Source organism: Oncorhynchus mykiss, chromosome 5, assembly GCF_057628025.1.
Source record: "Oncorhynchus mykiss isolate SJ-2025 chromosome 5, ASM5762802v1, whole genome shotgun sequence".
Lineage (NCBI taxonomy): Eukaryota > Metazoa > Chordata > Actinopteri > Salmoniformes > Salmonidae > Oncorhynchus > Oncorhynchus mykiss.
Genome location: NC_143026.1, coordinates 48,082,015 through 48,109,796, shown reverse-complemented (window position 1 = coordinate 48,109,796; position 27,782 = coordinate 48,082,015). Strand labels below are relative to the sequence as shown.

At 43.1% G+C, this 27,782-nt stretch overlaps 1 protein-coding gene across 2 annotated transcripts; it reads right to left on the bottom strand.

Annotated features, from left to right (window-relative positions):
- On the bottom strand, nt 1–26,367 carry LOC110523974 (zinc finger and BTB domain-containing protein 7C). Of its 2 annotated transcripts, none has more exons than XM_021603178.3 (3): nt 26,079–26,367; nt 4,139–5,522; nt 1–2,496 (listed from the first exon to the last, which is right to left on the bottom strand). In XM_021603178.3, the coding sequence occupies exons 2-3, from the start codon at nt 5,500–5,502 to the stop codon at nt 1,815–1,817; spliced, it is 2,046 nt and encodes a 681-aa protein (XP_021458853.2). In that variant the 5' UTR covers nt 5,503–5,522; nt 26,079–26,367; the 3' UTR covers nt 1–1,814. The 2 variants fall into 2 exon arrangements, with proteins under 2 accessions (XP_021458853.2, XP_021458852.2); XM_021603177.3 differs by lacking the exon at nt 26,079–26,367 and adding an exon at nt 10,434–10,831.
- Nucleotides 26,368–27,782: the final 1,415 nt, after the last annotated feature.

Below are 27,782 nucleotides of genomic sequence, written 5' to 3'. Positions count from 1 at the left end.
TAAAGTGTTCAACATAATACTGTTTTACAGCATTATAAACGTTTAATGCAAGTATATTTTTATCCAACAATCAAATAACATTCTTTATATGTCAAAATTCCATAGCCCTAATTTATTTGGAAAAGTATACATTTATGTAAAATCTTTACAATGTCAAGGCATCCAATTTATTTGATGTTTCATGGTGATATTATCATCAGCAGTTTATTTTGATAGCCATGTCGAGGTGTTGTGTATGCTTTTATGAAGACAGTGATTATAATATTGATGTTTGAATACAAGCTATAGCTCAATAGATGATTGAGGATGTTGTGTCGTTCTCTAAAATGGCATCCAAACCATAATTCCAGTTATGAAAGATTTGCACCAAAAGCGCGCTCTCTCACGCTCACTGGGCACACACACACACACACACACACACACACACACACACACACACACACACACACACACACACACACACACACACACACACACACACACACACACACACACACACACACAACCAGAATTTAAACTCCCAGACCCACGGGAGTACAACATTTAGTGTCTTTATAAAACAACATATTTGCAAAATATAGCCAAGGCTAATTTAAATATGCATAAATACCAAGAAAATAGTTTCCCATTTCAATTCAAATAATTGTGAATAACAACATTTACACACAGATCAGAAAACAAACTGTATATGAAAATAGGGTAGAAACCCTTTTTAAATGTCTTACTGCAGCAATCAAATCACCAGCAGGTGACATAGCTAAAGCAATAATCCATCTGTTTCACAAATTATTTACACAACATGGTCTTTAGAAGAAACACAGAACATACTGTATGCAATGTAACACAAGGCTTATTCAAGTTTGTGCAATATCAAACTCCACATCTTTGGAGGGGTTATCAACTATAAAAAAACAACAACAAATATAATACAACAATAATCAACATAACTATGGTCAAATTCTTTAAAACATTTGTATATATTTACAATAGTGCAGACTAAATCTGAGAACATTGCATTACAAGGGTAAAAACAAGTTTTCGATGTAGATTTTTTTTGTCAAGTGAATAATTTCTCATGGTTTTGAATGTTCTTCGGTGGCTTAGACTACCCTGTTTATTAGCACTGTACCCAAAGTCTGAAACTTTGGGTACATTTGGAATCCGTAGTTTGTAGCTTATCAGTTTATTCATTTATAGACTGGGAATTTAGGAAACAACGTATTGCCATATGTTAGGGTAGGGTAGCCTAGTGGTTAGAGCATTGGACTAGTAACCAGAAGGTTTTAAGTTCAAACCCCCAAGGTACAAATCTGTCTTTCTGCCCCTGAACAGGCAGTTAACCCACTGCTCCTAGGCTGTCATTGAAAATAAGAATTTGTTTTTAACTGACTTGCCTAGTTAAAAAAATATTTAATTAATTACACTATGAATGACACGTTTACATGAATAATCCAAAAATAAACAGTTATGTCATGTCCTGAGAGTATAATGTTTTTCAATTTAGTACTTTTGGAACATATAAAATGTATTCGTCCAGTTTTACTTCTCCAAATTAAAAGTTTTTCTCAAAATCCTAGCGATTGTAAAGATGGCAGCTCAAAAGATTTTGATCTGAGATGTTTAACATCAACTGTTTTCCAAGTATTTACCCTGTTTGCAATATACCTATGTTCCCAGACATCACTCCCCTTAAATCTCTAAACAGCAGGTGGGAAATCTACCAGACAGAGAACTCTCTCTTTTCTGTGCGATTCTTAGAATTCTGAAATGAAGTTTCAGTTAGCTATCATTTGGAAGTGTCAGTTGGAAGAATTTTAGTTTGCCGGCTCAGGGATATTAGGGGTGTGGTTCTCCAGTCTCATGGTCCAGGGGTCAGGGATGTAAAATGGAGGGTGGGTAAGGACTTCCTCCCCAGGCCCTGCCAGGGCAAAGGTGAACACGCCCCTCTGTCTCTCCATCTCCACCTCGTCCACCACTTGCTTCCTGTCTGACCGGTGCCGAGCCTCCCGACTCTCCCTGCTCTCTCTGCTCTCTCTGCTGTCACTGTCCAAGTCCTTATAACTCAGGTTCTTACCACCCAGATCCAGGTCCCGTCTTTCTCTCTCCCCAAGGCTCAGACTTTGACCTCTAACTCCCCCATGGGAGGGCAGAAGCCGGCATCCGCCCGACCTCTCAGTCAGCGTCTTGCCGCCCTCGTGGTGATTGGCCGAGCACGGAGGGCCCTGCAGGAAGTTGTTGACTGAGCGCCAAGTGGCCGGCTTGCGGCCCCGTCGAGGGCGAGAGATGCGGCAGCTCTGCCTCTTGATGTGGCGGTGCAGGTGGTCTGAACGTGTGAAGCTCTTGTAGCAGTGCTCACACTGGTAGGGCCGCACCCCTGTGTGGATACGCAGGTGGTTCTTTAGGTCATAGTTATGGACAAACTTGGAGTTACAGTGAAGACAGATATAGGGGCGCTCGCCTGTGTGCTTTCGCATGTGGATCTTCAGTTTGTCTTGCCTGGAAAGACAAAAAATGAGTTATGTTCTGTTTTGAAAAATGGAAGAGAGATGAAAGCATAGGTATACTTTGGGGTACTGGATGGAAGGTGAAACAATCGTGCCATAACAGTGGCAGGAAATGAGAAACCATTAAAGGGGGTTTCCAGTTTCCACCTTTTAGGTCTCGACTCTCAAGTGGTATTCAGATGAGAGGATGAAAATAATTACCCTGAACCACAAAAACACATTGTTCCCTTACCCTAATAACATTGCCCTTAAAAGATCTCAAATGCCGGTGTCAACATGATTGCTACACTCTTATAAAAAAGGTGCTATCTAAAACAAAAAGGGTCCTTTGGCTGAATAACTATTTTTGGTTCCAGGTAGAACCCTTTTGGTTCAAGGTAGAACTTTTTGGGGTTCTTTATAGAACCCTTTCCATATAGTGTTCCACGTAGAATCCACAAGGGTTCTACCTGGACCCAAAAAGGGTGCTCCTATGGGGACACCCGAAGAACACTTTTGAAAGCCTTTTATCTAAGGGTTGATTGATTAAAAGATGATTGGGAAGCACTTTGTTTTACACATCCATATTCTGTATAGTCTATAGGACTAATAAGACCTATTACTGTGCGAGGAAAGTGCAGTGTCCGAAATCTGTCTTGCCTACAACCTACTGAAATAATACTATGTATTAATCGCACTTCATACTTAAGCAGTAAGCAACAAGTATCAACATACTAGACTCAAACTGAGAATGCATCATCTGATGCGGAATTTCCCACCATTCGTTCATTTTGATACAGCCCGTCCTCTTATCTCATTATCAGCTGCAGTCAAACACGTGGGTCTGAAAGACTATTCTCTTCCTCAATCACATGCAGTGAATTCTACTAGATGAAAATCCGAAATGAGTATGAAATCCTGGTATTTAAAGCATATTGAATTTTCAAAGATTCACATACAGTGCCTTCTGAAAATACTGTTTAACATGATTGTTTTATGACTGCCTCATCTCTGTATCCCTCAGTCAAGCAGTACATTTCAAACACAGATTCAACCACAAAGTCCAGGGAGTGTTTTCCAATGCCGCTATTGGTAGATGGGTAAAGATAATGATAACAACAGACATTGAATATCCCTTTGAGCATGGTGAAGTTTTTAAGATACACTTGTCCTTCCTAACTCAGTTGCCAGAGAGGAAGGAAACCACGCAAGGATTTCACTATGAGGCCAATGGTGAAGTTAATGGCTGTGATAGGAGAAAACTGAGGATGGATCAACAATGTTGTAGTTACTCCACAATACTAATCTAATTGACAGCGTGAAAAGAAGGAATTCTCTACAGCAAAAACAATATTCAAAAAAATTACTCAGGGGTGTGAATACTTATGTAAATTATATATTTCTGTATTTCATTATCAATAAATGCAACAATTTCTAAAAACATGGTTTCACTGTCATTATTGTGTAGATAGATGAAATAAATGTAATCAATGTTGAGTTTGTAAGAACAAAATGTGGAATAAGTCAAGGGGTATGGATACTTTCTGAAGTCACTGTATGTATACTATACATCGTTTTATTTTCTTAACCCAGAAAGCTACAATTTCAAACACAAGTATGGATATTTAGACACAGTGTCTATGAATTTGTCATACCTGGTGAATCGCACCTCACAGATGGTGCACATGTATGGTTTCTCTCCTGTGTGGGTCCTCATGTGTCTGGGTAGTTTCCCTGCCCCCTGGATCACCTTGTTACATATAGGACACTGCTGGGAGGCTTTAGGCTTCATCTTCCGCTCTTCCTCCAGCTGCCAGGGAGGGAACAGCGCCCCCAGGTGGCTTGACGTGCTCAGGAAGCCCATGTAGGAGCGGAAGTCTGCCTCGTCCTTTATCTGGCCCAGATGGAAGGGAGACCCCTCGGACCGTACCACCCCCATCTCAACTCCCATCCCTGATAGGCCGGAATTCAGGAAGTTTTTCAGGAAGTCCCCATGCAGCATGCTGGGCGGGACTTCCTCCTTTAGCTCCTCCTTGATGATCTCTCTTTTCACAACTAGGTCTAGGGGTCTGTTGTCCAGCTGGGGGGGGTAGGAGGGGCGGGGAGTCTGGGCATTGTGGTTGGGGTCTAGAACCTTTTGGGGGAAACCTGGGAAATCTGCGGCCCACATGGGAGGGTAGAAGCCGGGGAGCAGAGGGGAAAAGTTAGCCCTCCTGTCCAGGACTGATGGCATTTTAGGGTATAGCCCTTCCTGTAGCAGGGATTCAATGGAAAAGTCTTTGAGGGCTCGGCTCTCCATGCTCTCATGCTCCTGCCGGAGTTTCTCACACTGAGAGTCTGTGTCCCGACACTTCCTCTCATTCTGCTGCAGCTCGTACTGCTGCTGGTACTGGGAGGTATTGGGTGGACTGGGAGCTGCTCCTCTCTCTGACCCGACCTGGTCCTGACTCTCTGACGACCTCATTGACCTCTCACTGGCATTATCCTCCTCGTTATCCTCCTGCTCGTCCTTCCTTGACTCATCATCCTCCTCCATGTCTTTATCCTCCTCTTCATCATCTTCCTCCTCTTCTTCTACATCATCCTCCTCTTCCTCCTCTCCTCCTCCACCTCCTTCTCCTCCCTCACCAGAGTCCATAATCTCCAGACACACGTTGATGATGCAGGGAATTTCCAGCATCTGAGCCGCTCCAAGGATCTCCTTTACGTTGGACGCCGTCACCGTCAGCGTGGATGTGTAAGCAAACTCCAAGATTGCAGTCAGCGACTCGGGGGCCACAAAGTCTATCTCAAACACCCCATGCTGGTCCCTTCCGTCAGAGGCCACGGTGAAGAGCTTCTTGAAGTACTGGCTGCAGGCGGCAAGGACCGAGCGGTGGGTACGGTACTCATGGTCTTGTACAACGAGGACTACATCACAGAGTAACCCGGAGCGGCGCTGCTCGTTGAGGCAGCACAGAACGTCACTGCTGTGGTTGGGGAACGGAATCCCGATCAGGTCATCCTCTGTGTGGGCCATCCTCTCCTCTCCTTCTCTTACTTATTTACAACACATGGAGAGAAACACAATATCATTTATTTTCAATCAAATGTATTGCTTAAGCCCTTTTAACATCAACAGTTGTCACAAACTGCTTTACCCAGCCTAGATCCCAAAATAATCAGAAGCACACTGCCAAGCAAGTGTTATTTCTATGGAGGTAGACATTTAATTTTATTAAACCATTCCTTCACCAGGCAAGTTAATTTATAGATTAGTGATACAACAAAATCGCTTTGCAGAGCTGCACAGACCATAGTTGATGAAAGATGAATATTCTTTAGATTAGAGTGAAGTGTTGAATGCTATCCTATGGAGGATCTTGTGAAAACGTGTTAATTCTCTAAGATGTTTACGGTGAGTGATAAAAATGTTTTTGGCCGTTTTCTCGCCCATTCATGTCCTGTCTATGAATAGAGTTTAAACTTGTAGCTGTCCGCTCCTCAGCGGTTACTGCAGGCATGTGGATAGATACTTTCAGATGGCTTCTTACCACAACCGCATTGTTGACTGGATCCAAATCGTCCACAGCTTCTGTTACGTTACAGTATAAAGCCAGAGTAAATAAGCTATGAGTTAATAATATCCATCTGCAGTCTAAGTCCTGTCTAAGCCGGGGGGAAGATCTTTTTTTTATTATGCTAATTGTGCTGATCAGTTACCAATTAAACATGTAATATTCTCAATCTTGTTGCTAGGGAACAGTTTCTATGATTATCATACAGAAACAGTATCTATACACAGTGGAAGATACCTATAGAAGGAGACCTAGGTTAGAGACCCCCTCTTTTTACGCTGCTGCTCCTCTCTGTTTATCATATATGCATAGTCACTTTAACTATACATTCATGTACATGCTACCTCAATTGGCCTGACCAACCAGTGCTCCCGCACATTGGCTTACCGGGCTATCTGCATTGTGTCACGCCACCCACCACCCGCCAACCCCTCTTTTACGCTACTGCTACTCTCTGTTCATCATATATGCATAGTCACTTTAACCATATCTACATGCACATACTACCTCAATCTCTGTATGATCTTGAGTAAAAATTACTTGAAGAAGTAGAAAAATTACAGAAATTCTCCAAATGCCTTTTCTACTTTAAGTGGAATCACATTTCCGGAGCGTTTTGTACATATAAAAATGTTTTTTTTTGTCAGTTTTACTTTTCAGAAATAATTCAAATAAATACCTGATGAGAGAGAGCGAGAGAGAGAGAGGGGGGGGGGGGGTGAAGACAGAGAAGGAGAGGGCAAGAGATATAGAGAGCCCAAAAGTTCCCTAACAGGTTGCACAAACATTAACGCTGTGAAGGACTAGGAGCCCATCCCTGGAAAACCCAGCCAAGTCAAACAATTGGTGCGGAGCTTAGAACAAGAGAGTGGCCAGGGAGGGCCAGGAGGGAGTCCATGGTTGGTCTCCAGAAGTATCATAAATGGCACCCTATTCCCTATATAGTGCACTGCTTTTGACCAGAGCCCTATGGGCCCAGGTCAAAAGTAGTGCTAAGGAATAGGATGCCATTTGGGATGTAGCTATCTCCCCCACCCTGGGATCATGTGCTGCAGGCTAGGCAGCAGCCAGCGCCTCTCTCTCTCTCTCTCTCTCTCTCTCTCTCTCTCTCTCTCTCTCTCTCTCTCTCTCTCTCTCTCTCTCTCTCTCTCTCTCTCTCTCTCTCTCTCTCTCTCTCTCTCTCTCTCTCTCTCTCTCTCTCTCTCTCTCTCTCTCTCTCTCTCTCTCTCTCTCTCTCTCTCTCTCTCTCTCTCTCTCTCTCTCTCTCTCTCTCTCTCTCTCTCTCTCTCTCTCTCTCTCTCTCTCTCTCTCTCTCTCTCTCTCTCTCTCTCTCTCTCTCTCTCTCTCTCTCTCTCTCTCTCTCTCTCTCTCTCTCTCTCTCTCTCTCTCTCTCTCTCTCTCTCTCTCTCTCTCTCTCTCACACCAGGGCTAATTACCATGTACTGGAGAGGATCTGAGGAGGATGTGCCACATGGACAGAGAGGGGAGGAGGGCACTGCTTATCCAGGGCAAGGTCCTGGATGGATCACTGTTTCATCACCCGTTCCCTCTCTCCCTCCCCTCAAAACAGTCAGGGTGGGGACTCCACTTGTAAACCTTTGTCAAAGGGCCTGATAACCCCTTATTTTTTGTGATTTGCTCTGGCAGTCTCTCCCTGACAAATTACAGTTACAAATTACAGTTCCTATGCCTTCCACTAGATGTCAACAGTCTTTAGAAATTGTTTCAGGCTTGTATTCTGAAAAATGAGGGAGTAAGAGCAGTCCCTAAAGTGTCACAGAGCTTTTTCATGCGCAATCCCGAGAGCGCGCCTTTCTTGTTTACCTTTTATATTGACAACGTTATTGTCCGGTTGAAATGTTATTGATTATTTAGGCTAAAAACAACCTGAGGATTGAATAATAACATCGTTTGACATGTTTCTTTGAACTTTACGGATACAATTTGGATTTTTTGTCTGCCTGTTGTGACTGCGTTTGAGCCTGTGGATTACTGAAGATAACGGGCAAACAAAACGGAGATTTTTGGATATAAAGAGAGACTTTATAGAATAAAATGAACATTTATTGAGTAAATGAATGTCTTCTGAGTGTAACCATATGAAGATCAGCAAAGGTAAGTAATTCATTTTATTTCTGACTTGTGTAACTCTTCTGCTTGGCTGGTTATTGTTTGTAATGATTTGTCTGCTGGGCGATGTTCTCAAATAATCACATGGTATGCTTTCGCCGTAAAGCCTTTTTGAAATCTAACACCGTGGTTGGATTCACAAGAAGTTCATCTTTAAACCCATGTGTAACACTTGTATGTTTTCTGAATTTTTATAATCAGTATTTCTGTTTTTGAATTTGGAGCTCTGCAATTTCACTGGATGTTGGTCAGGTGTGATGTTACCGTCCTACGTACCCTAGAGGTTAATACACTGCAGAAGGATAAATGGCACAATGAGAGAGCAGGTTGGCCTGTCCACAGCTCCTCTTCTCCGACCCCTCACAGTGAGTGACTATTGCCCACTACCACTTGCCCACCCCAACTCTGTGTCACCACAACCAACACTGTGTCCTTGCTTGCCTCCAGTCCTGTGGTAGGCAGTGTCATCATTAGAGGCTGCCAGGGGCCAGACAGTGGCTAACTAGGGGGCTAACAGTAACACAGCTCTCTCTCTCTCTGTCTCCAACCCCCACACCACCACTTCTGATTAGTGAACCCAGGCCCACCAAGGGCCACTGTCTGGGGAAATACTGATCTGGACTATAAGCTACACTATACAATTGGCATTCAGAGCCAAATGTACAGCCTGTTATTTAAAATGAGTCGTTATGGATAGAAATAGCTCCACTGTCTGGGGGGGAACACTAGTTTAGAAAAAACTACACTGACTATAAAATCGGCTATTATTCTACAGCCTGTTGTTTAGAATTAGATGTTTGTCATAACACCCATAGTGTGGCTCTAAAGACCTACACTGTGATATGTACAGATCTTTTCATCATTAAATTAATGATACAGTATACCCATCAATTCTTAAAGAAAATGATGACTGCCATTACTTTGCCACATGTTAAAGAAAATGGCCCTGGTATCTTTATACAAGCTTAAATTGTGATCACATGCCATTTCAATCTGTTACACAGAATGTAGAGGGAAATCATTTCTAACTACTGTCTTGTTCATTATAATAGGAGGAAAGTACATCTGTAACAGTGAGTGATTACATTTAATAGACCAAGATTTAAAAGTAGTGAATTATTGTGGGAGACAAATTATTACCTATAAGCCAATCGTACAGCAGTTTATTATCGGGCCATCACTCAGTCTCCAGGGGAGCCTGAAGGTTCACACCATTATCTAGCTTAGTACAGGTATTGTTTTTGTGGTTTATTAGGTCTCAGAGGTCAACCTTTGGTTTATTGATTCCATTTCGGAACATTCCATTATTGATTCCATTCCAATAACACTTTACAATAAGGTTATCTTTATAAAGGGTTCATAATTAGTTAATTGGCTGGCTATTATTAATTTATAGATACATTATATATCTATAATAAACAGACATGAATTTATATTCTTATGATTACGGGCTGTTCTGTTTTAATTCATGAGTTTAATTTAGACCACTGATGTTTTGAATTAAATTGTTGATGATCCCCAGCAGACTTTATAGTTTGGGAGAATTGTTGGTGTCTTCTTGACAACCACTTTTATCAAGCTCACCACCTCTCCTCATCTCATAGTTTTAGATATTTATGACAAATGAATAATAATAATAATAATAATTATCAGTAAACGTCAACCAGATAGCAGATGAGGCGGATACAGAAATTTTTCTTACAAAATATATTTTCATTTTCATATTTGCTACTCTGTAAAACAAATCTATACAGCTAATTTTACTTGCACGTCTATTAGTACCCCCAAAATGTTTTAACTAGACAACAAGCAACCATTGTGAAACAAAAAAGGCTAATCCTTATATTTTGTAAGCAGATGAGGCAAGAGTTTCATGAGATAATAAACAACAAGTGTGTCACAAACAATAGTCTTCTATACCACAGGTTCTCAATCTGTCAACACTCCAACTTTAACTTGTTTTTTGTTTTCATGAATTACTGCGGAATCAGTAATAAGAGCACTGCATTTTCTTGAGACTGCGTCTCATAGTGCTTTCCAAATAATTCCGAGTCATCAAATTACCATATCCACACACAGAGCTAAGTCTCTGTCAGAGTACACAGACACATACACACTGAACAGGTGTACTGTGCACAAGTACTGTAGCACAGTTATACTGATACACTGCAAGCACTAAGCAGACACACTCACATAAAATGACACATATAAAGATGAAGAATTTTCAGAATTCCGAACTATAATCCTCATAATCATGGCCTACCTTCTTAATTACTTCCTTTCCTTTTTTGTTTATTATTCCAAGTCTACCAGTGATGTCCAGTGACCTGCCACATTGCTTCTTCAGAGTAGAGTACCCAGAGATGACAGTCAGTCCGTCCTTCAGTCAGTCAGTCTGTCGGTCGGTCAGTCAGTACATTCACAGTCACAACTACCTCGCATCGGATGCCCATTCACAAAAACAGGGAATATCCACGCTTCCAACACCAATACAAAGATAAGGAACTGCTAGTAGAGTGGAACGGTAGAACATCGGAGCGGAGAGAAGTGTGGGTGTCCCTGTCAGGCTTAAACAGGCTGGTGAGCAAAGCAATAGTGGAGTTGAGCGAGAGAAGGCAGGCTTGTCAGATTCACAGTAGGGAGGGAGAGCAGAGCAGCACTACTGCAATGTGGAGATGTCGGGTTTTATAGCAGGGTGGGTAGCTAAAAGATAATAATACCCCAGCCCTCCTCCACAACACAAGTTAAGCACACTATGTAATAAGCTCATGGCTCAGACACCCTCTGATTTAGGTCAGACAAAATGACATTTTTGTTTTGTTACAGTACATTTCAGTATGGAGGGATGGAGGGAGTGGAGTGAAGCTGCTAGGGCTTGTTTAGGGAGGGAGAGGATAAAAAAGAAAGAAGAAAAAACTAAAATATGTATTTTTTTTTTAAAGACTTCAAACTAGCCACTTAAGAATTCAACCGAGGAGAGATCAGAGATGAAGCGACAACGTTGCTGTTGATGAACAACTTTAAGATTTAAGATTAAAACCAAAAAATGAATGTTTTATTTGGTCAAATTGGACATGATACAGTACAGTATTGTAGCCCTTCAATGGCCTACATTTCAACTCGGACAAATGTCTGCCATTCGATTCTTTCACACACTTAAAGGATATTGCTTACTTGTAGCTCCGTTTTTACCACAAACTCAGCCTGAGGTCAGTGTGGGCTGGGAGACAGACTGCTAATCTGAGTTTATAATCTGGAGCAGCTCTCCATTCTATTCTTTAACAACCTGTCTGTTTCCTGTTGATTCATGTCTAGTCAAATGTTGCTGCATCCTTCACCTGAATGTCTTGGATGGTTTTTACAATTTGTAATAATATTCTATTTTATTTTTATAAAAATAGAGATACATTTGTACAAGACTAAATCCCAAATAAAAACAAACCATTTTAATTTAGATATCGACAGTATATCTAATCAATTATTTGACCTCTTGTGTGACTTCCTGTGTATGATTCAAACTGAAGTTAGAAGGTTTGAAGGATCAGAGAGGAGAGGTGACAGATTCTTCTGTTTGAGTCAGTGATCACAGCAGTGGGAGTATATTATACAGCTCCCTCTGTCTGTAGAGTTCGAAGATAGCCTCTTTAGACCAGGGTGTTTACATAGAACAGAAAGGAGAAACAGAGAAAAGATGTGGTCGCCCTCCTCTTCAATTTAGAAAAGGAAATGATCAGTCTGGCATGTGGACTTTGATAGGCGGGTGAGTGAGTGAGTGAGTGAGTGAGTGAGTGAGTGAGTGAGTGAGTGAGTGAGTGAGTGAGTGAGTGAGTGAGAGAGAGAGAGAGAGAACCAACCATTCACTCAGAGGTGTGGGCTCTCCTATGAACTTTAAGCTTTAAGACAATGAAAGCAGTTTTTTCTAGGTCTTATAACAACGAACTCAGTGTCTATGGCGTCACAGCCAGTACTAACAGAACAATGTAAATCTCTCATCCTCTCCCAATGTTTCCCGACTCACATGACAGGACACTTTCACAGGATAGCTTCTGTTACTGACAGTCTGGCCCATTGGGACACTACGGATTTCCTACATGACATCAACACTATTGCTTATTTTGTAATGCTCAGCATAATAGCAGTTTGCACTGGGTCAGTTCTTAGAAGTCACAGAAAATGTTCAAATGTGGCATTTGGCATAGCAGAGTAAATCTTATTAAACAAGCATGTATTGGTTAAATCAAATAAACTTCTATAAAATGCTCTTGCCAAAACCTAGATGGTTCTGACATGTTTAAAGTGAATGGTTGTGTTATTGTAGGAGTAAGCATGTGTTATGTTAGTATTTGGCTGCTCACAAGTTTCTTCACATTCTGTAGTATGATAGACTTGTACTCATGCTTATAGGCCAACATCCCCTAGGGAGTATGTAGCGAGACCACAGCCTTATTCTTGGTGGTTGCAGTGTTTCGTAGTTGGCGAGAATTTAAGTATACTGAGATGGAGGTTGGTATATATAAACAGGGAAGCCACTAAATGTTAGCAGACCAGCCAGCCGGCTAGACAAGCAACAATCACAACCTATTCAGGCAGGTCCGTAGCTACATATGATGACACAGGTCCGGACCTCTGTATTTTTTGCATGTATTTCTACTCAGCCAGGGTGTCAACTTATTGTTGAGAGTTAGAATAGTAGAATACACAAGGTGTAATTTCGAAACTTGGTCGTGCATCAGCAACATACTCTTGTTATATGTCACTCGCTGACATTCACTCAATTAGCCCATGTAGGCTAAACATTTTTAGATTGGTAAATTAGTGTAGTTAGTCTAGCCAGCTATCGAAACTTGTAGTAACCTAATCATGGCAGAATTACCGACCCGGCACGCAGACCCAGCACCACAAACTCTTCGACCCGGCAGCCATCACTCACTCCCTGACCTTACCGACCTGGCACACCTTGACCTCCAGAGTGCCCCCATTTGATTTTGTTAATCACTCTCACTCAGATACATAATAACATGGCATAAGTCATGGCAAAATGTGTAGAAGTTCTGTAAAGGAAACTTATTTGTTTACCTTTTGTTATGAAGAAAATCCACTCAATTCCAATATGTTTTGCATGTTAACAGTAAAGTTTTTAAGATATTGGACTTTCAAGAAGCAAAGTGTCACCGGCCACATCACCATGATAACGCAAAATGGGAATAATCCCTAAAACTCAGACACTGGCTACAATCCTTATCTAAATGCTTTGTCTGCTGTTGTCATAGAAACTCTATGCAGGTTTCACTGTAATATACTGTAAATGTATAGGTATATAGGCACAATGTATAAGTGCAATAATCATGCTGTATGTACAGGTGAAGTCGGAAGTTTACATACACCCTAGCCAAATACATTTAAACTCAGTTTTTCACAATTCCTGACATTTAATCTTAGTAACAATTCCCTGTCTTAGGTCAGTTAGGATCACCACTTTATTTAAAGAATGTGAAATGTAAGCATAGTAGTAGAGAGAATGGTTTATTTAAGCTTTTATTTCTTTCATCACATTCCCAGTGGGTCAGAAGTTTACATACACTCAATTAGTATTTGGTACCATTGCCTTTAAATTGTTTAACTTGGGTCAAACATTTTGGGTAGCCTTCCACAAGCTTCCCACAATAAGTTGGGTGTATTTTGGCCCATTCCTCCTGACAGAGCTGGTGTAACTGAGTCAGGTTTGTAGGCATCCTTGCTCGCACATACTTTTTCAGTTCTGCCCACACAATTTCTATAGGATTGAGGTCAGGGCTTTGTGATGACCACTCCAATACCTTGACTTTGTTGTCCTTAAACCATTTTGCCACAACTTTGGACGTATGCTTGGGGTCATTGCCCATTTGAAAGACCCATTTGCAACCAATCTTTAACTTCCTGACAGATGTCTTGAGATGTTGCTTCAATATATCCACATCATTTTCCTTTCTCATGAAGCCATTTATTTTGTGAAGTGCACCAGTCCCTCCTGCAGCAAAGCACCCCCACATCATGATGCTGCCACCCCATGCTTCATGGTTGGGATCGTGTTCTTCGGCTTGCAAGCCTCCCCCTTTTTCAAAATTCATCAGCCCAAAGAACATTTCTCCAAAAAGTATGATCTTTGTCCCCTTGTGCAGTTGCGAACCGTAGTCTGGCTTTATTATGGCGGTTTTGGAGCAGTGGCTTCTTCCTTGCTGAGCGGCTTTTCAGGTTATGTCAATATAGGACCCAAAAGGCTCAGACTTTTCTGATTCCATCAACGCAGGCCGGCCCCTGTGTCGTAACCCTTTCTTGCAGTCAATGACCAAAGCGCCCTATTTGGCATCATGGTTGGAATGTTAATAATATTTTTCATAATTTCAATATTATTATTTTTTTTATTTAACGATGAAAATACGGTGTTTCTATGTCAGACAGTATTGTTTCAGTGTTCTGTGATGTGTAGAAAGTGTAATATTTGGATGCAATAGATTTCAACTCTATGCCTGAAATGGTACAGGTGTCTCCTTCTTTTTAAGCCCATAACCATGTGTGAGGTGTATACTTTTGTTTCAAAGCAGTTTTGTTTAAAACTACCAAGAATCACTTGATGGTTTAATTTCAGTTTGCAACAAATAATGCAAACCATTGGTATACACTACAGTTCAAAGTTTAGTGTCACTTGAAAGAAAAGCACATTTTTTGTCCATTAAAATAACATCAAATTGATCAGAAATACAGTGTAGACATTGTTAATGTTGTAAATGACTATTGTAGAGGGAAATGGCAGATTTTGAATGGAAAATCTACATAGGCGTACAGAGGCCCATTATCCGCAACCATCACTCCTGTGTTCCAATGGCACGTTGTGTTTGCTAATCCAAGTTTAGCATTTTAAAATGCTAATTGATCATTAGAAAACCCTTTTCTAATAAAACTGGCCTTCTTTAGACTAGTTGAGTATCTGGAGCATCAACATTTGTGGGTTCGATTACAGGCCAGAATGTCCAGAAACAAAGTAGTTTCTTCTGAAACTTGTCAGTCTATTCTTGTTCTGAGAAATGAAGGCTATTCCATGCGAGAAATTGCCAAGAAAGTGAAGATCGCGTACAACGCTGCGTACTACTCCCTTCACAGAACAGCACAAACTGGCTTGAACCAGAATAGAAAGAGGAATGGGAGGCCCCGGTGCACAACTGAGGGAGGGGACAAGTACATTAGAGTGTCTAGTTTGAGAAACAGATGCCTCACAAGTCGTCAACTGGCAGCTTCATTAAATAGTACCCGCAAAACACCAGTCTCAATGTCAACAGTGAATAGGCAACTCCGGGATGCTGGCCTTCCAGACAGAGTTCCTCTGTGCGGTGTCTGTGTTCTTTTTCTTAATCTTTTGTTTTTATTGGCCAGTCTGAGATATGTATTTTTCTTTGCAACTCTCCCTAGAAGGCCAGCAGAGGGGCTAATGACCTTGGAGACGGGGAAAGGGCCGATGAATCGAAGGGACAGTTTACGAGACTACTCCCGGAGGAGCAGATCCCGGGTGGACAGCCTTACCTTCTGCCCGAGACGATACCGGGAAGCAGGGGTCCGATGGCGATCTGCTTGTCATCAATACCTGGAGGTGGTCTTGAGGAGAGCTGATGACCCAATGAGGGTCTATGGGCAGTCCATGAATCCGGAAGACCTTGAGGTGGGCCGTCTCCTTGGCAGAGGGTAGTTTGGGGGGAGGAATGAAGTGGGCAGCTTTGGAGAACCAATCCACCATGGTCAAGATGGCAGTGTTGCCATCAGATGGGGGAAGGCCCGTGACAAAGTCCAGGGAGATGTGGGACCAGGTATGGTGGGGGACAGGCAGAGGTTGGAGAAGACCAGCCGGAGCTTGCTGAGGAGTCTTGTTCTGTGCACAAACTGAGCAAGCGGCGTCGAATGACTACACATCCGGGACTATGGTAGGCCACCAAAAGCGTTGTCGAACAAAGGCCAGGGTCTGACGGGTGCCCTGGTGGCAGACCAGCCTGGAGGAGTGGGCCCACTCCAGGACGTCAGAGCGGTCGGTGTCAGGAATGAACATGCGGTTATCAATGCTGCACCTCATGGACCTGCTTCCCTATCCCCCAGCTGAGTGCTGTCGCAAGGCATGAGGTGTGAAGGATGGTCTTGGGTTCAGGGGTAGTAGACGTGGGGCTATAACAATGGGACAGGATTCCGGCCGGTACAAGAGGGTGAAGTTGAACCATGTGAACAGGGCCCATCTGGCTTACCTTGAGTTGAGGCGCTTGGCAGTGCAGAAATACTCCAGTTTCTTGTGGTCAGTCCACACGATGAACGGATGTTCTGCCCTCTCCAGCCAGTGCCTCCATTCCTTCAACGCTTTCTTCACCGCGAGAAGCTCCCGATTCCCCATGTCGTAGTTCCTTTCCATGGCATGGCATGGAGGCGAAGTCCCAGGGTTGTAGCTTGAGGTCAAGGGCAGAATGCTGGGACAGGACAGCCCCCACTCCGAAGTCCGACGCATCGGCCTCCACCACGAACTGATGAGATGGGTCTGGATGAACCAGGATGGGAGTTGTGGTGAAACAATGTTTGAGATCCTGGAATCGCCAGTCAGCAACTGGGGACTACGTGAATGGAACCTTGGGTGAGGTGAGTGCTGACAGGGGCACAATAACCCCGGATAAGCGGAGTAAAGTGGGATTCGCCAGTTTCACCCTGCTGCACCCTGGACGTAGGCTGAGGCTAATCCATCACAGCTCTCACCTTCCCGGGATCCATCTGGACACTCCCATCAGAGATGATGTAACCCAGAAAGAGGATGGTGGAGCGATAGAACTCACACTTCTCCGCCTTCACAAACAGCTGACGAACCGGTTCAACATGTCACAGAGAACATCCTTCACCAGAGCTTTTAACATAGCAGGGGCATGGTGAGGCCAAAGGGCATGACCAGATACTCGTAGTGGCCACTGGCTGTGTTGAAGGCAGTCTTCCACTCGTCCCCCTCTCGTATCCGCACCAGGTGGTAGGCATTCCGTAGATCCAGTTTGGGAAACACAGTGGCCCCCTGGAGCAGCTCGAAGGCGGACGAGATGAGTTGTAGCGGGTAACGGTTCTTAACCGTAATTTCGCTGAGTCTCGGGTAGTCAATGCACGGGCGCAGGGTCTTGTCCTTTTTCTCCATGAAGAAGAAGCCGGCGGGAGAGGAAGAGGGATGGATAAATCCAGCAGCTAGGGAGTCCCCAATGTAGGTTTCCATAGCCTTGGTCTCCAGTCCTGATAGAGAGTACAGACGTACCCGGGGCGGCGTGGAGCTAAGGAGAATGTAAATCCCACAGTCATAGGGTCGGTGTAGTGGAAGCGACATGGCCTGGGCCTTGCTGAACAATTACTAAATACTATAACAAGTTAGTTCAATATTGTGAGTTAGGAATGAGAAGTCTGAGTGAATCATTAATCCAAGATGGGATTTAGGGAACAAAACAAAAATTGCGGGAATGGCGGAGCAGGGTGGCATCCAAAACACTCTCGTCAGGACCAGATTCAATGCGAAACCGGAGAGATTTGGACTGGTCTCTCCACAGCAGAATGGCATGAAAAGGGGTCCCGCAATACAGACAACTCTTCATGACGATCCTGTATTGCCATTCCACTGGCGACAGCCCAGCTCTGCCTAGTGGCATAGGCTCAGGAAGCGGTGTCTCGGCAGTCTTCGGCAGCCCTCGGGGGAGGTCTGGAAGCCTCAGATCCTCTCGGCAATGAGACCGTAAGGAGCTTCTGCGTTGACTCGGAGGCAAGATGGGATCCCTGGGTGTGTGAGCGAAATCCAATTTCCTCTCCCTCCGTCATTCCCGTAATCGTCCATCGATACGGATGGCCAAAGCAATGAGGGAATCGAGCTACGTAGGTAACTCCCGGACTGCAAGTTGGTCCTTGACCTCCTCTTAGGCGCTGTGCAGGACCATATCGAACAGCGCCTCTTGATTCCAAGCACTCTCCGCTGTCAACTTGCGAAAATCCACCACCACAGCTACACTGAGGGAGTCCTGCCGATGCTGGATTAGCTTCCGGGCGGCCTCACGCCCGGAGAACGGGGCTTCAAAGACCTTCCTCACTTCTCCCACAAACCCCTCCAGACTAGCGCATATGGCCGGCTGTTGTTCCCACACGGCGGTGGCCGAGGTGAGAGCCCTCCCAGACATCAGCGTGATGAGGTAGGCTATCTTGGAGTGATCCAAGGGGAAGGAGGAGGGCTGAAGATGGCTAGAGGGCAAGAAAAAGAGAGGCTGGGAAAAACCAGGAGCTGACAGGACAAACACCGGTAAGCTTGACAAACAAGACGAACTGGCAACAGACAAACAGAGAACACAAGTATATATACACAGGGGATTGTGGAGAAGATGGGCGACACCTGGAGGGGGATGGAGACAATCACAAAGACAGATGAAACAGATCAGGTTGTGACAGGAGTGATGGTTGCTGATAATGTACGCCTATGTAAATATTCCATAGAATATCAGCTGTTTCCAGCTACAATAGTCATTTACAACATGTCTACACTGTATTTCTGATAAATTTTATGTTATTTTAATGGACAAAAAATTTGCTTTTCTTTCAAAAACAAGGACATTTCTAAGTCACCCCAGACGTTTGAACTGTAGTGTATATCCGCCTCACTCTCAGATAAAAAAGTAGCACTGCAAGATTTTACACAGACAAATGTGACAAATAATACATTTTATAATAAAGAACTATTCAAAGGAATCATCTGTGACATCAATATACAGTACAAGTCAAAGGTTTAGACACACCTACTCATTCAAGGGTTTTTCTTAATTTTTTATTATTTTCGACATTGTAGAATAATAGTGAAGACATCAATACTATGAAATAACACATATGGAATCATGTAGTAACCAAAAAAGCATTAAACAAATCAAAATATATTTGAGATTTTTCAAAGTAGCCACCCTTTGCTTTGCACACATAGTCAGAGTGAATTTGCGATATGTTAACTGGATAGCAGATGTTCAAGTTCTCGCTAGCTAACCAAATGACACCTGCATCTCTAGCAGTGCATAGCCACCGATAATCTATATGAGGGGGAAAAGTAATTCACTCACCAACTCCTCCAATGACATGACATGATTCCTCCTAGCAGCTAAATAACTATTGTTAGGCTACATGTTTTAAGCTTGCTAAATAAATAGATATGCTAGCATATTAGCCACATTATGACTGACTTGTGATCATTGCCGTTGCAAATTTGATTGCATTTACATTCCTAGCCTTAGTTACATTCATCTGTTTTTCTCCAAAATATTGAGTCACGGAAACTGAAACAGTGCATCCCGAATGGAGTCAGCAAACAACACGGCTGTGATTTACAACCTGATAGCAATATTTTTGGGACTACTGAGAAATGTATTGGTGAATTATATTAATCATGCATTGAACTGCCTCCATCTATTCTGCCATCAATTCCTTAGTGTACGTCATGGAATGAGTCAATTGGAACCTATTTTTAAAACCTATTATAAAGTAGGTTTTGTAGCATAAACTGAGAATTTGATAATTTTGACTGATATTATGATTGTCTGTTCATTTCATATCTGCAAAGTAGTTAAAACGCTGTAATTTCCACGTTAAGAACACCTTTCTACGCTTTGAGGCCCTCAGAACTGCCTCAATTCATTGGGGCATGGACTCTTCCCACAGTTATGTTAAGTTGGCTGGATGTCCTTTGAGTGATGGACCATTCTTGATGCACATGGGAAACTGTTGAGCGTGAAAAACCCAGCAGCATTGCAGTTCTTGACACCAACTGGTGAGCCTGGTACCTACTACCATAGCCCGTTCAAAGGCATTTAAATATTTGTATTGTCCATTCACACTCTGAATGGCAGACATGCTGTACATAATCCATGTCTCAATAGTCTCAAGGCTTAAAAAATCCTTCTTTAACCTTCATCTACACTGATTGAAGTGGATTTAACAAGTGACATCAATAAGGGATCATAGCTTTCACTTGGATTCACCTGGTCAGTCATGGAAAGAGCAAGTATACTTAATGTTTTGTACACTCAGTGTATAGTGTTTTGTGGCAAACCCCATTTTAATACACGTCTAAAATCTATTAATTAAAAATCGGAGAACTTGAATTTTTTACAGATGTGTAAAAAATTGCAAAAATGCACTGAAGGGGGAAAAAGGTTGTGTATATGTGACTTGATTGAACCATATTATTGGGTAAATGTGCAGTGATTGGTTGAAATTGTGAGTCCTCTTTTTGTACTGCGGTGATGGATCATTATAATATAATATTGCGATGATTTGACTGTTTATGCAGAAATAGTGCAGTGATTGGTGAAATTTGCAAGCCCTCGCATAATATGAGGGGAATTGTCAATTTCGCAAAAGACAATTTGCAATCAAAGAATTGCGGAATCCTGGAAAGACTGAACATTGTACCATCAGAAGTGTTGGATTTCCATATTACATACATAATGTTATCAAATGTCAACTTCTCTGCAATTCTATCACTAGACAGTTCCCATGCTGTAAGGGGTTATTAACTACTGGTCTATCTCAGTTTGACTTGTCTTACAGGGTTCGTTGTGCAGTCTGTTCTCACTCAGCTCAGGAGCAGGAGGCAGGAGACTGGGTCTGAGTAAGTGTTGGGCACTGGTGTACCTGTTTGCTGCCACCCGCTGAGTTCACAGCATGACAGCTCAGCCAGAGAACTCATCACTCATCGCTCCATATCTCTTACCCATGAGGAGGGGCTGGCAGAAAGGCACAGTCTAAAGTTAGTTAGGCAAACAGGGCTTTCTCGATCTCGATCATCAACAACATTAACTGATTTCAAGGGAGATAAGGCCTTTAGACCAATAAGGTAATTCAAAAACGGTATGTTTCTGCTGACTTGTAGGGGTCTGTGCTGTTTTGTGGGTAAGAGTAGACTAACTCAGAGTCTAGTCATTTTACCATTCCCCATCCAATCCACCCACCTGCCACAACCCCCACTCTTCACCCTATGCCTCTTGTTGTCTGAAGGACAAGGTTGCTGTGGGAAAGAAGCTGCAGGCAGCTGCCGAGGCAGTGGAGGTACCCCCACATTTCAGCTCTGCCAGCTATTATGCCCATTGTAGATAGACCCACTCTCATCTTCCAACAGCTAGGCAGACCTCCTTAAAAAACATCTCCAAGGACAGCACACAGACAAACTTGCACACAGACACACACACACACACTTCAACAAGGTCAATATACAGCTCACCTCCGAGCAGCCCACTATTCAGGGTGAGTTGAGGTTCAGAGCTTTTTCTGCTGACATAATGTATCTATTTCTGCTCTGAATTCCTCTTGTTTTGTCTGTTTCTGAACATCCTAATCTGGACGGGAGGCTTCTGCCAGAGGGGAGGCACTGGCGCGTACATACAGACTGTACATGCTCTTGAGAGACATTCTGTAAGACAGCATCTATTCACAACCATGATAAAGCATAGCCAGCCAGAAAGAGGTGGCACTACCTTGGCTGGATTATTTCACAGGTGGTCGCAGTTGCATAAAAGCGTTTATGTACAAGTGTGTGTGTGTGTGTTTACACTGTGTGTGTCTGTGAGCTTGGGTGCGTGTATGCGTGTGTGTATGTGTTGTGAGGACATCTCCCGGCGCTGTTAGTGATAACGTGGGGGAGGCAATGCTGAGGCATGGAGGGAAGGGAGAGGAGAGGAGAGGAGAGGAGAGGAGAGGAGAGGAGAGGAGAGGAGAGGAGAGGAGAGGAGAGGAGAGGAGAGGAGGGACAGGAGAGTAGGGAGAACCTCTGTCTGCCCTGGGGCTCTCTGGCACCTCCTAATTAAAAGCAGCCAGGCTGCAGGGCAAGGGAGACAGATGGCTGTCACACCAAGGCACACACACAACTATGGAACATACACACAGAGACAGGTACACACATACAGAAAGAAAGACATAGACAGACGGACAAAAGAATATGAATACACAGCTGCACAGATTCACACACACACATACACACAGACATCCATGCATGTACAAGCATGAACACCCCCTCCCCCCGCACACACACACACTCTAAAACAAGCATTCACACATACAGTATGCCTTGAGTTGCTTTTGGTCTAACAGTTACTGTACATGTTGGGTGTGAGTCTACTGGATCGTCTTGTACATTACTGTATCTATCTTCAGACTGTGACCATGTCCTCTCTGAGCATGGGAATGTACAGTAATGTGCTTTCATGAACCACACAAGCTGCTGTGCGTCTGGGTTGGGTGGGTGGATCAATGCAGCCATCCGAAGTACAGCACGCTACAGAGTAATGCTAACCCACACACTCATGTATTCTTTAAACTGCCATCCCCTACCCGCATCACACAGGTGGGTGGACCCACTTCTTCAACCCAGATCTTTGAAAGACATTACGAAATGAATGTGGTCTAATTTTCTGTTTCTGTTCTGTCCCTGGACAAAAAGATAAATAAATAAATGTCTCTAATCTTAACATTCTACATCTGTTGTCTTGTTAATTCACTTTGAGTTAATTTTGCTTGATCGTCTGAGTCGTGCCTGTGAAGGTATTTGTGTAATTTAGTGGAGGGAGGAAAGCTAGGAGAGGTGGAAAGTGAGCTCTGCTCAAGGGGTTGCCAGTGGTTACAAGGACTATTTTTGATGAGCTCGGTTGGCCTCACAGGAAACACCTACATAACTAACTCTCAAGGACGTACAGTATCACTATCACGTTAGATACAGAATGCTTTGTGTTTCAAGACAATAAAGGAGACATTTAAGAAGATCTTTAGATGTCATGTCATATATATTTGGAGTTTGAAATTCTACTGCAGTAAAAATTATTAGAAGTAGTTTACTGTACATGTCAATACCGATCTAAAGCCAATACGATTATTTTTGCAGTTGTCTATTACCAAGTACAATCTTAGATGCATTTATCATTGGGGAAAAGACAGGGTTAGTTGAGGACGAGAGAGAGAGAGAGAGAGAGAGAGAGAGAGAGAGAAATAGAAAGAAGGAGAGAGAGAGAATAGAAAGAAAGAAGGAGAGAGAGAGAGGGAAATGAAAGAGAAAGAAAGAAGGAGGGGGAAGGGAAAGAGAAAGCAAGAAGGAGAGACCTGAAGACCTGAGTGCATACCTGAAGGTTTAAGAAAGGCGTTTGTTCGTGAGTAACACAAAGTACACAAATCCCCCAAACTTGCTTTTTTGGCACGGATCAGGCCTCCCACCCACGATACCCTCTTACAAGCCTCCTCCCACCCTCTATTCAGCTGCTCTGCTCTGTGATGGCTGTTCACACACACACACACACACACACACACACACACACACACACACACACACACACACACACACACACAACCTGTGTCCACGCTATGGTGGAGGAGGAGGATGGTATTCACACATACGCTCACGATCACACACTCACACAGTGCAGAGATGGGACAGTGGTAGGCCTACGGGAGCCCGTCTCTCTTCCCATTCTGCATTACTCTTATTCTACCATGCAACTATTATGTGCCATTTACAGTACAGGGCTTGACACAAACTGTTTCAGCCACTTGTCATTTAGACAAGTAGGACAGATTGTTTACTTGTCTGAAAGCTAAAGTCACCTGTCCAAAAATGAATAAAAAGGTGACTGAAAATTGTGTTGTAAGATGCAAGGACAACTTCACAAAATAACCTTAACCTAACCCATTATTATCACTGGTATTGACTATGGAAGGCTGCTGGTCCCATGTATTGTATCTCCTGACATTCTGACCTTGAGCAAGGCACTTAACCTCCTATAAAGTAAAATACTGCACTGATAGGCTACTGTAAAAAAACAGTGTGCTCTGTCAAACCTTAATCTGGAGAGCTACTGGGTGTGCAGGCTTCTTATACTGCTCAAACACAGCAGAGTCAGCTTTTCAAGGTCCTGTTGTGCAGCTGATTTTTTTTACAATGTGGTGTGTTCGAGCAGGTCTGGAGCAAAAGCCTGCACACCCAGTAGCTCTCCTGGAATCTCCTGGATGAGTGTTGGTTGCTCTGCAACATTATAATTACAACCAAATACTTTTTTATTGTCTTTCTGAAATAATTCCCTCATTCAATGAACCAGGGAACAAATGGCTAAGGTGGACGAAGTAGCTAACTAATATGTTTATCTATTTGTAAGGTTATGACAGCATAAGTGTTACTTGTTAGGCTACTTTAAGAATATTTGTTTAACTCTGTAACTATTGAATAGATGAGTGTCCTAGCCAATTTTGAGTGCTTGAAAGACGGTTTCACAACTGGAGTATGCAGCATTTGTTTCATCAACTGTCCACCTGTATCAACTGAGTGTTGGCCATTTGTGGTTATACATGAGTGCATTACTTTTCCATGATTTTCATTGCTGACCAAACATTTTATATAACTGGGCAAACAACGTCCTAGAAATTGCTATCAACAAATGTGCAAATGCGGCTCGCTTTGATCCAATAACGCATCTTGCGACTGCATGATTGAAAGATCCCTTGTGCCTGTCAATGCAGGCCTACAATAATTATACTCTGATGTGCTGTGCAGAGATTGGGAGGATAGTGACAAAAACATTGCATCCGGAGGACACTTTGATCCAATTCTGATCGGAGAAGCCTAATTGTGTGATATTGTGATTTTCTGCGTGATAGTTTTTTACTTGCCCCGGGCAAGAGGACAAGGATTAATGTCGAGTCCTGCAGTAACACTAACCGACTGAACATGAAGAGACTTGACAAATGATAGTAAAAATATTGTCATTTTGAGTCACAGCACCAGGGGAGAATGAGAGAAAGAGGCAGTGCCGTTACCATGTGTGATGTTGGCACCACACTCACTCTAGAGTCTAGATACTGAATGCCTGGGCATTGTGTTGTACTGCCTGTTGCATTCCCACACACCACACTATAGCTGTGCAAATAGAGGGAGGGAGGCTATTCCCAAAATGTTTGTGAACAAGCCAGTGTAAAAGTATCCAGTATGCCATAACAAAAGACTGCACGCAAGCACCCACCCACCCACTCACTGCTTTTGGGATAGTGTGATGGTCCACTTTTGATTCACACCTTATATAACCATATATAGATATTTCTGGCCTTGACAATTGTGAGCAGGTTGGATTCTATCTGTTTCTGGGCAATGAGAGTTTTCTTTTATAGAAAATCTGTTCATTTTATGTCATGGACACAAAACTCCAACTGTATAGAATGTTTTCCTGAAATAACATTTCGAATAAATAATTCCAAATTGGTATCCTGTCATTGTCTTAACGCAGGGTGTTACATATTCTTAAAACCATTCAAGTATTACATTGCTGATGCTCTTGGGGAAGTGTAACGACAATAAGGAAATGTCATGCCGGGTTATCATGTTACACAAAAAGACATTCATGTGCATGATTAAATTGTGTAATTATTAAGTCATTACATAAATAACACACACAGTGCCAGATTTAGTGCATAGCAATCTATTCAAAAAGTCCTCATCATTTGAATGGCTTCCTAAATACAGTGAGACTTTTTTAGCAAAGTTGTCCAAGTCTCACCTAGCCTCTCCTTTTACTAGAAAGTCACACTTTGGAAACATTTGAAAGCATGTTGAACTGATTGAAATGCACTCACTCTGTCAGTGTGTAGGAAAGGATTAGTGACTTGATACTGAGGCAAAGCACATAGTAGATGAGTCTGTATGCACTGCAGACCCTATAATGTACAGTATGTAACTAACCCTGAGGGTATACCATGCATGATATATGAATATTGAATAGCCCTACAGTCTCTCTACTAGAAATCTTTACTAATGAGTCTGTGAGAACTAATTTAAAAAAAACACAAGACTGAAATGAGAAAAAAAAACAGAAAAAGAGTTACTGACCTTTTAACACAGACAGGTGTTTTGTATTTCAGTTTCTTCTTCTCACTCTACTCTCGGTCCCTGTCTGTCAGGAAGCAGAGTCCTGTCCTCTGTGGCAGGCATGCAAAAGTGAGAGAGAGATATATAGAGAGAGAGAGTGAGTAAGAGACAACAGAAGAGCTCAAATTTGCACTGAAGGTGTGTCAGCTTCGGCAGGGAGAGGAAAATTAACCTTACCACCAAACTGTTACATAAAAAGACAACACAAAAGTGCACACCCACCCAACAACCAACACCCCTCCCTCCCTCTAAACCAAAAGTATTTGGCAGCATACCCCACATGTCCACCTGTGCTGTGCTGAGGGGAGTGACACACTCACAGGCAAAACTTGGTAACTAACCTGCTCCTTGGCTAGGGCTCACACATTACCTGCATGGGGCTTGGGCTGGGGCTGGGGCTATAACTTGTTTTTGGTTTGGGATTTGGGCTATGGAACTGGGACTGTGACTTGGGCTAATACAGTATCATCTTGGACTGGGTCTAGAACTGGGACTGAGTTTGGGTTTGGCTGTTGGAATGTATGCTGGGGCTGGGGCATTAACCTCTTAACAGAGATGGCAAGGCCTCAAGACAATACCTTTGCCACCAGGTAATAAGCTATATAATTACAAAAGTAAAGAACAGAGAATGAGATAAGTGGGCTATCTACCTCAGTGTGTTGGGTCAAGGTGTGTGCTGTGGTGTATCTGTGTGTGTGTGTGTGTGTGTGTGTGTGTGTGTGTGTGTGTGTGTGTGTGTGTGTGTGTGTGTGTGTGTGTGTGTGTGTGTGTGTGTGTGTGTGTGTGTGTGTGTGTGTGTGTGTTGGGTGTGGGGGGGGTGTTGGGTGTGGGTTGGTACCTGCCTGGTAGCACGTAAGAACCCACACGTCATTGTGAAGGCTCTATAGAAACATAATGAGAACATAATAATGTGTGATCAGTGATGTCAATGCCAACTATAAACCTATTGTATACATACAGGTAACTGCCAAAATAAAGGAAACACTTGAGTAAATGAGGGATAGAAAGTATATTGAAAGCAGGTGATTCCACACAGGTGTAGTTCCTGAGTTAATTAAGGGTCTCAAAAGTGTATAGGGGGTTTAAAGGGTGTGTGTGTGTGTATGTTTCAGTCAGCAGATCTCAACCGAATTAATCACTCATGGAGATAGTAATATTATTTCTATATATATATATATTTTTTTTACCTCTTTTTCTGATATCCAATTGGTAGTTACAGTCATGTCCTATCGCTGCAACTCTTGTACGGACTCAGGAGAGGTAAAGGTCCTCTGAAACACAACCCCGCCAAGCCTCACTGCTTCTTGACACACTGCTGGAAGCCAGACACACCAATGTGTCGGAGGAAACAGTACAGCCGGTGATCGAAGTGCATGCACCCAGACCCCAGAGTGTGATTGGACAAGGACATCCTAGCCCGCCAAACCCTCCCCTAACCAGGACGACGCTGGGCCAATTGTACGCCGCTTCATGGTGACACAGCACGGGATCGAACCCGGATCTGTAGTACCGCCTCTAGCACTGCTATGCAGTGCCTTAGACTGCTGCACCACTCGGGAGGCCACTCATGGGAGATTCTGGAGCAGCGCCTGAAACATAGTTTTCCACCACCATCAACAAAACACGAAATTATGGAATTTCTCGTGGAAGTCTGGTGTCGCTTCC

Coding starts and splice junctions, on each gene's coding strand:
- LOC110523974 (XM_021603178.3), bottom strand. CDS start 5,502: ATGGCCCACACAGAGGATGACCTGATCGGGATTCCGTTCCCCAACCAC. Junction 2,497..4,138: donor TGTGAGGTGCGATTCACCAG/GTATGACAAATT, acceptor TTGTCTTTCCAG/GCAAGACAAACTGAAGATCC.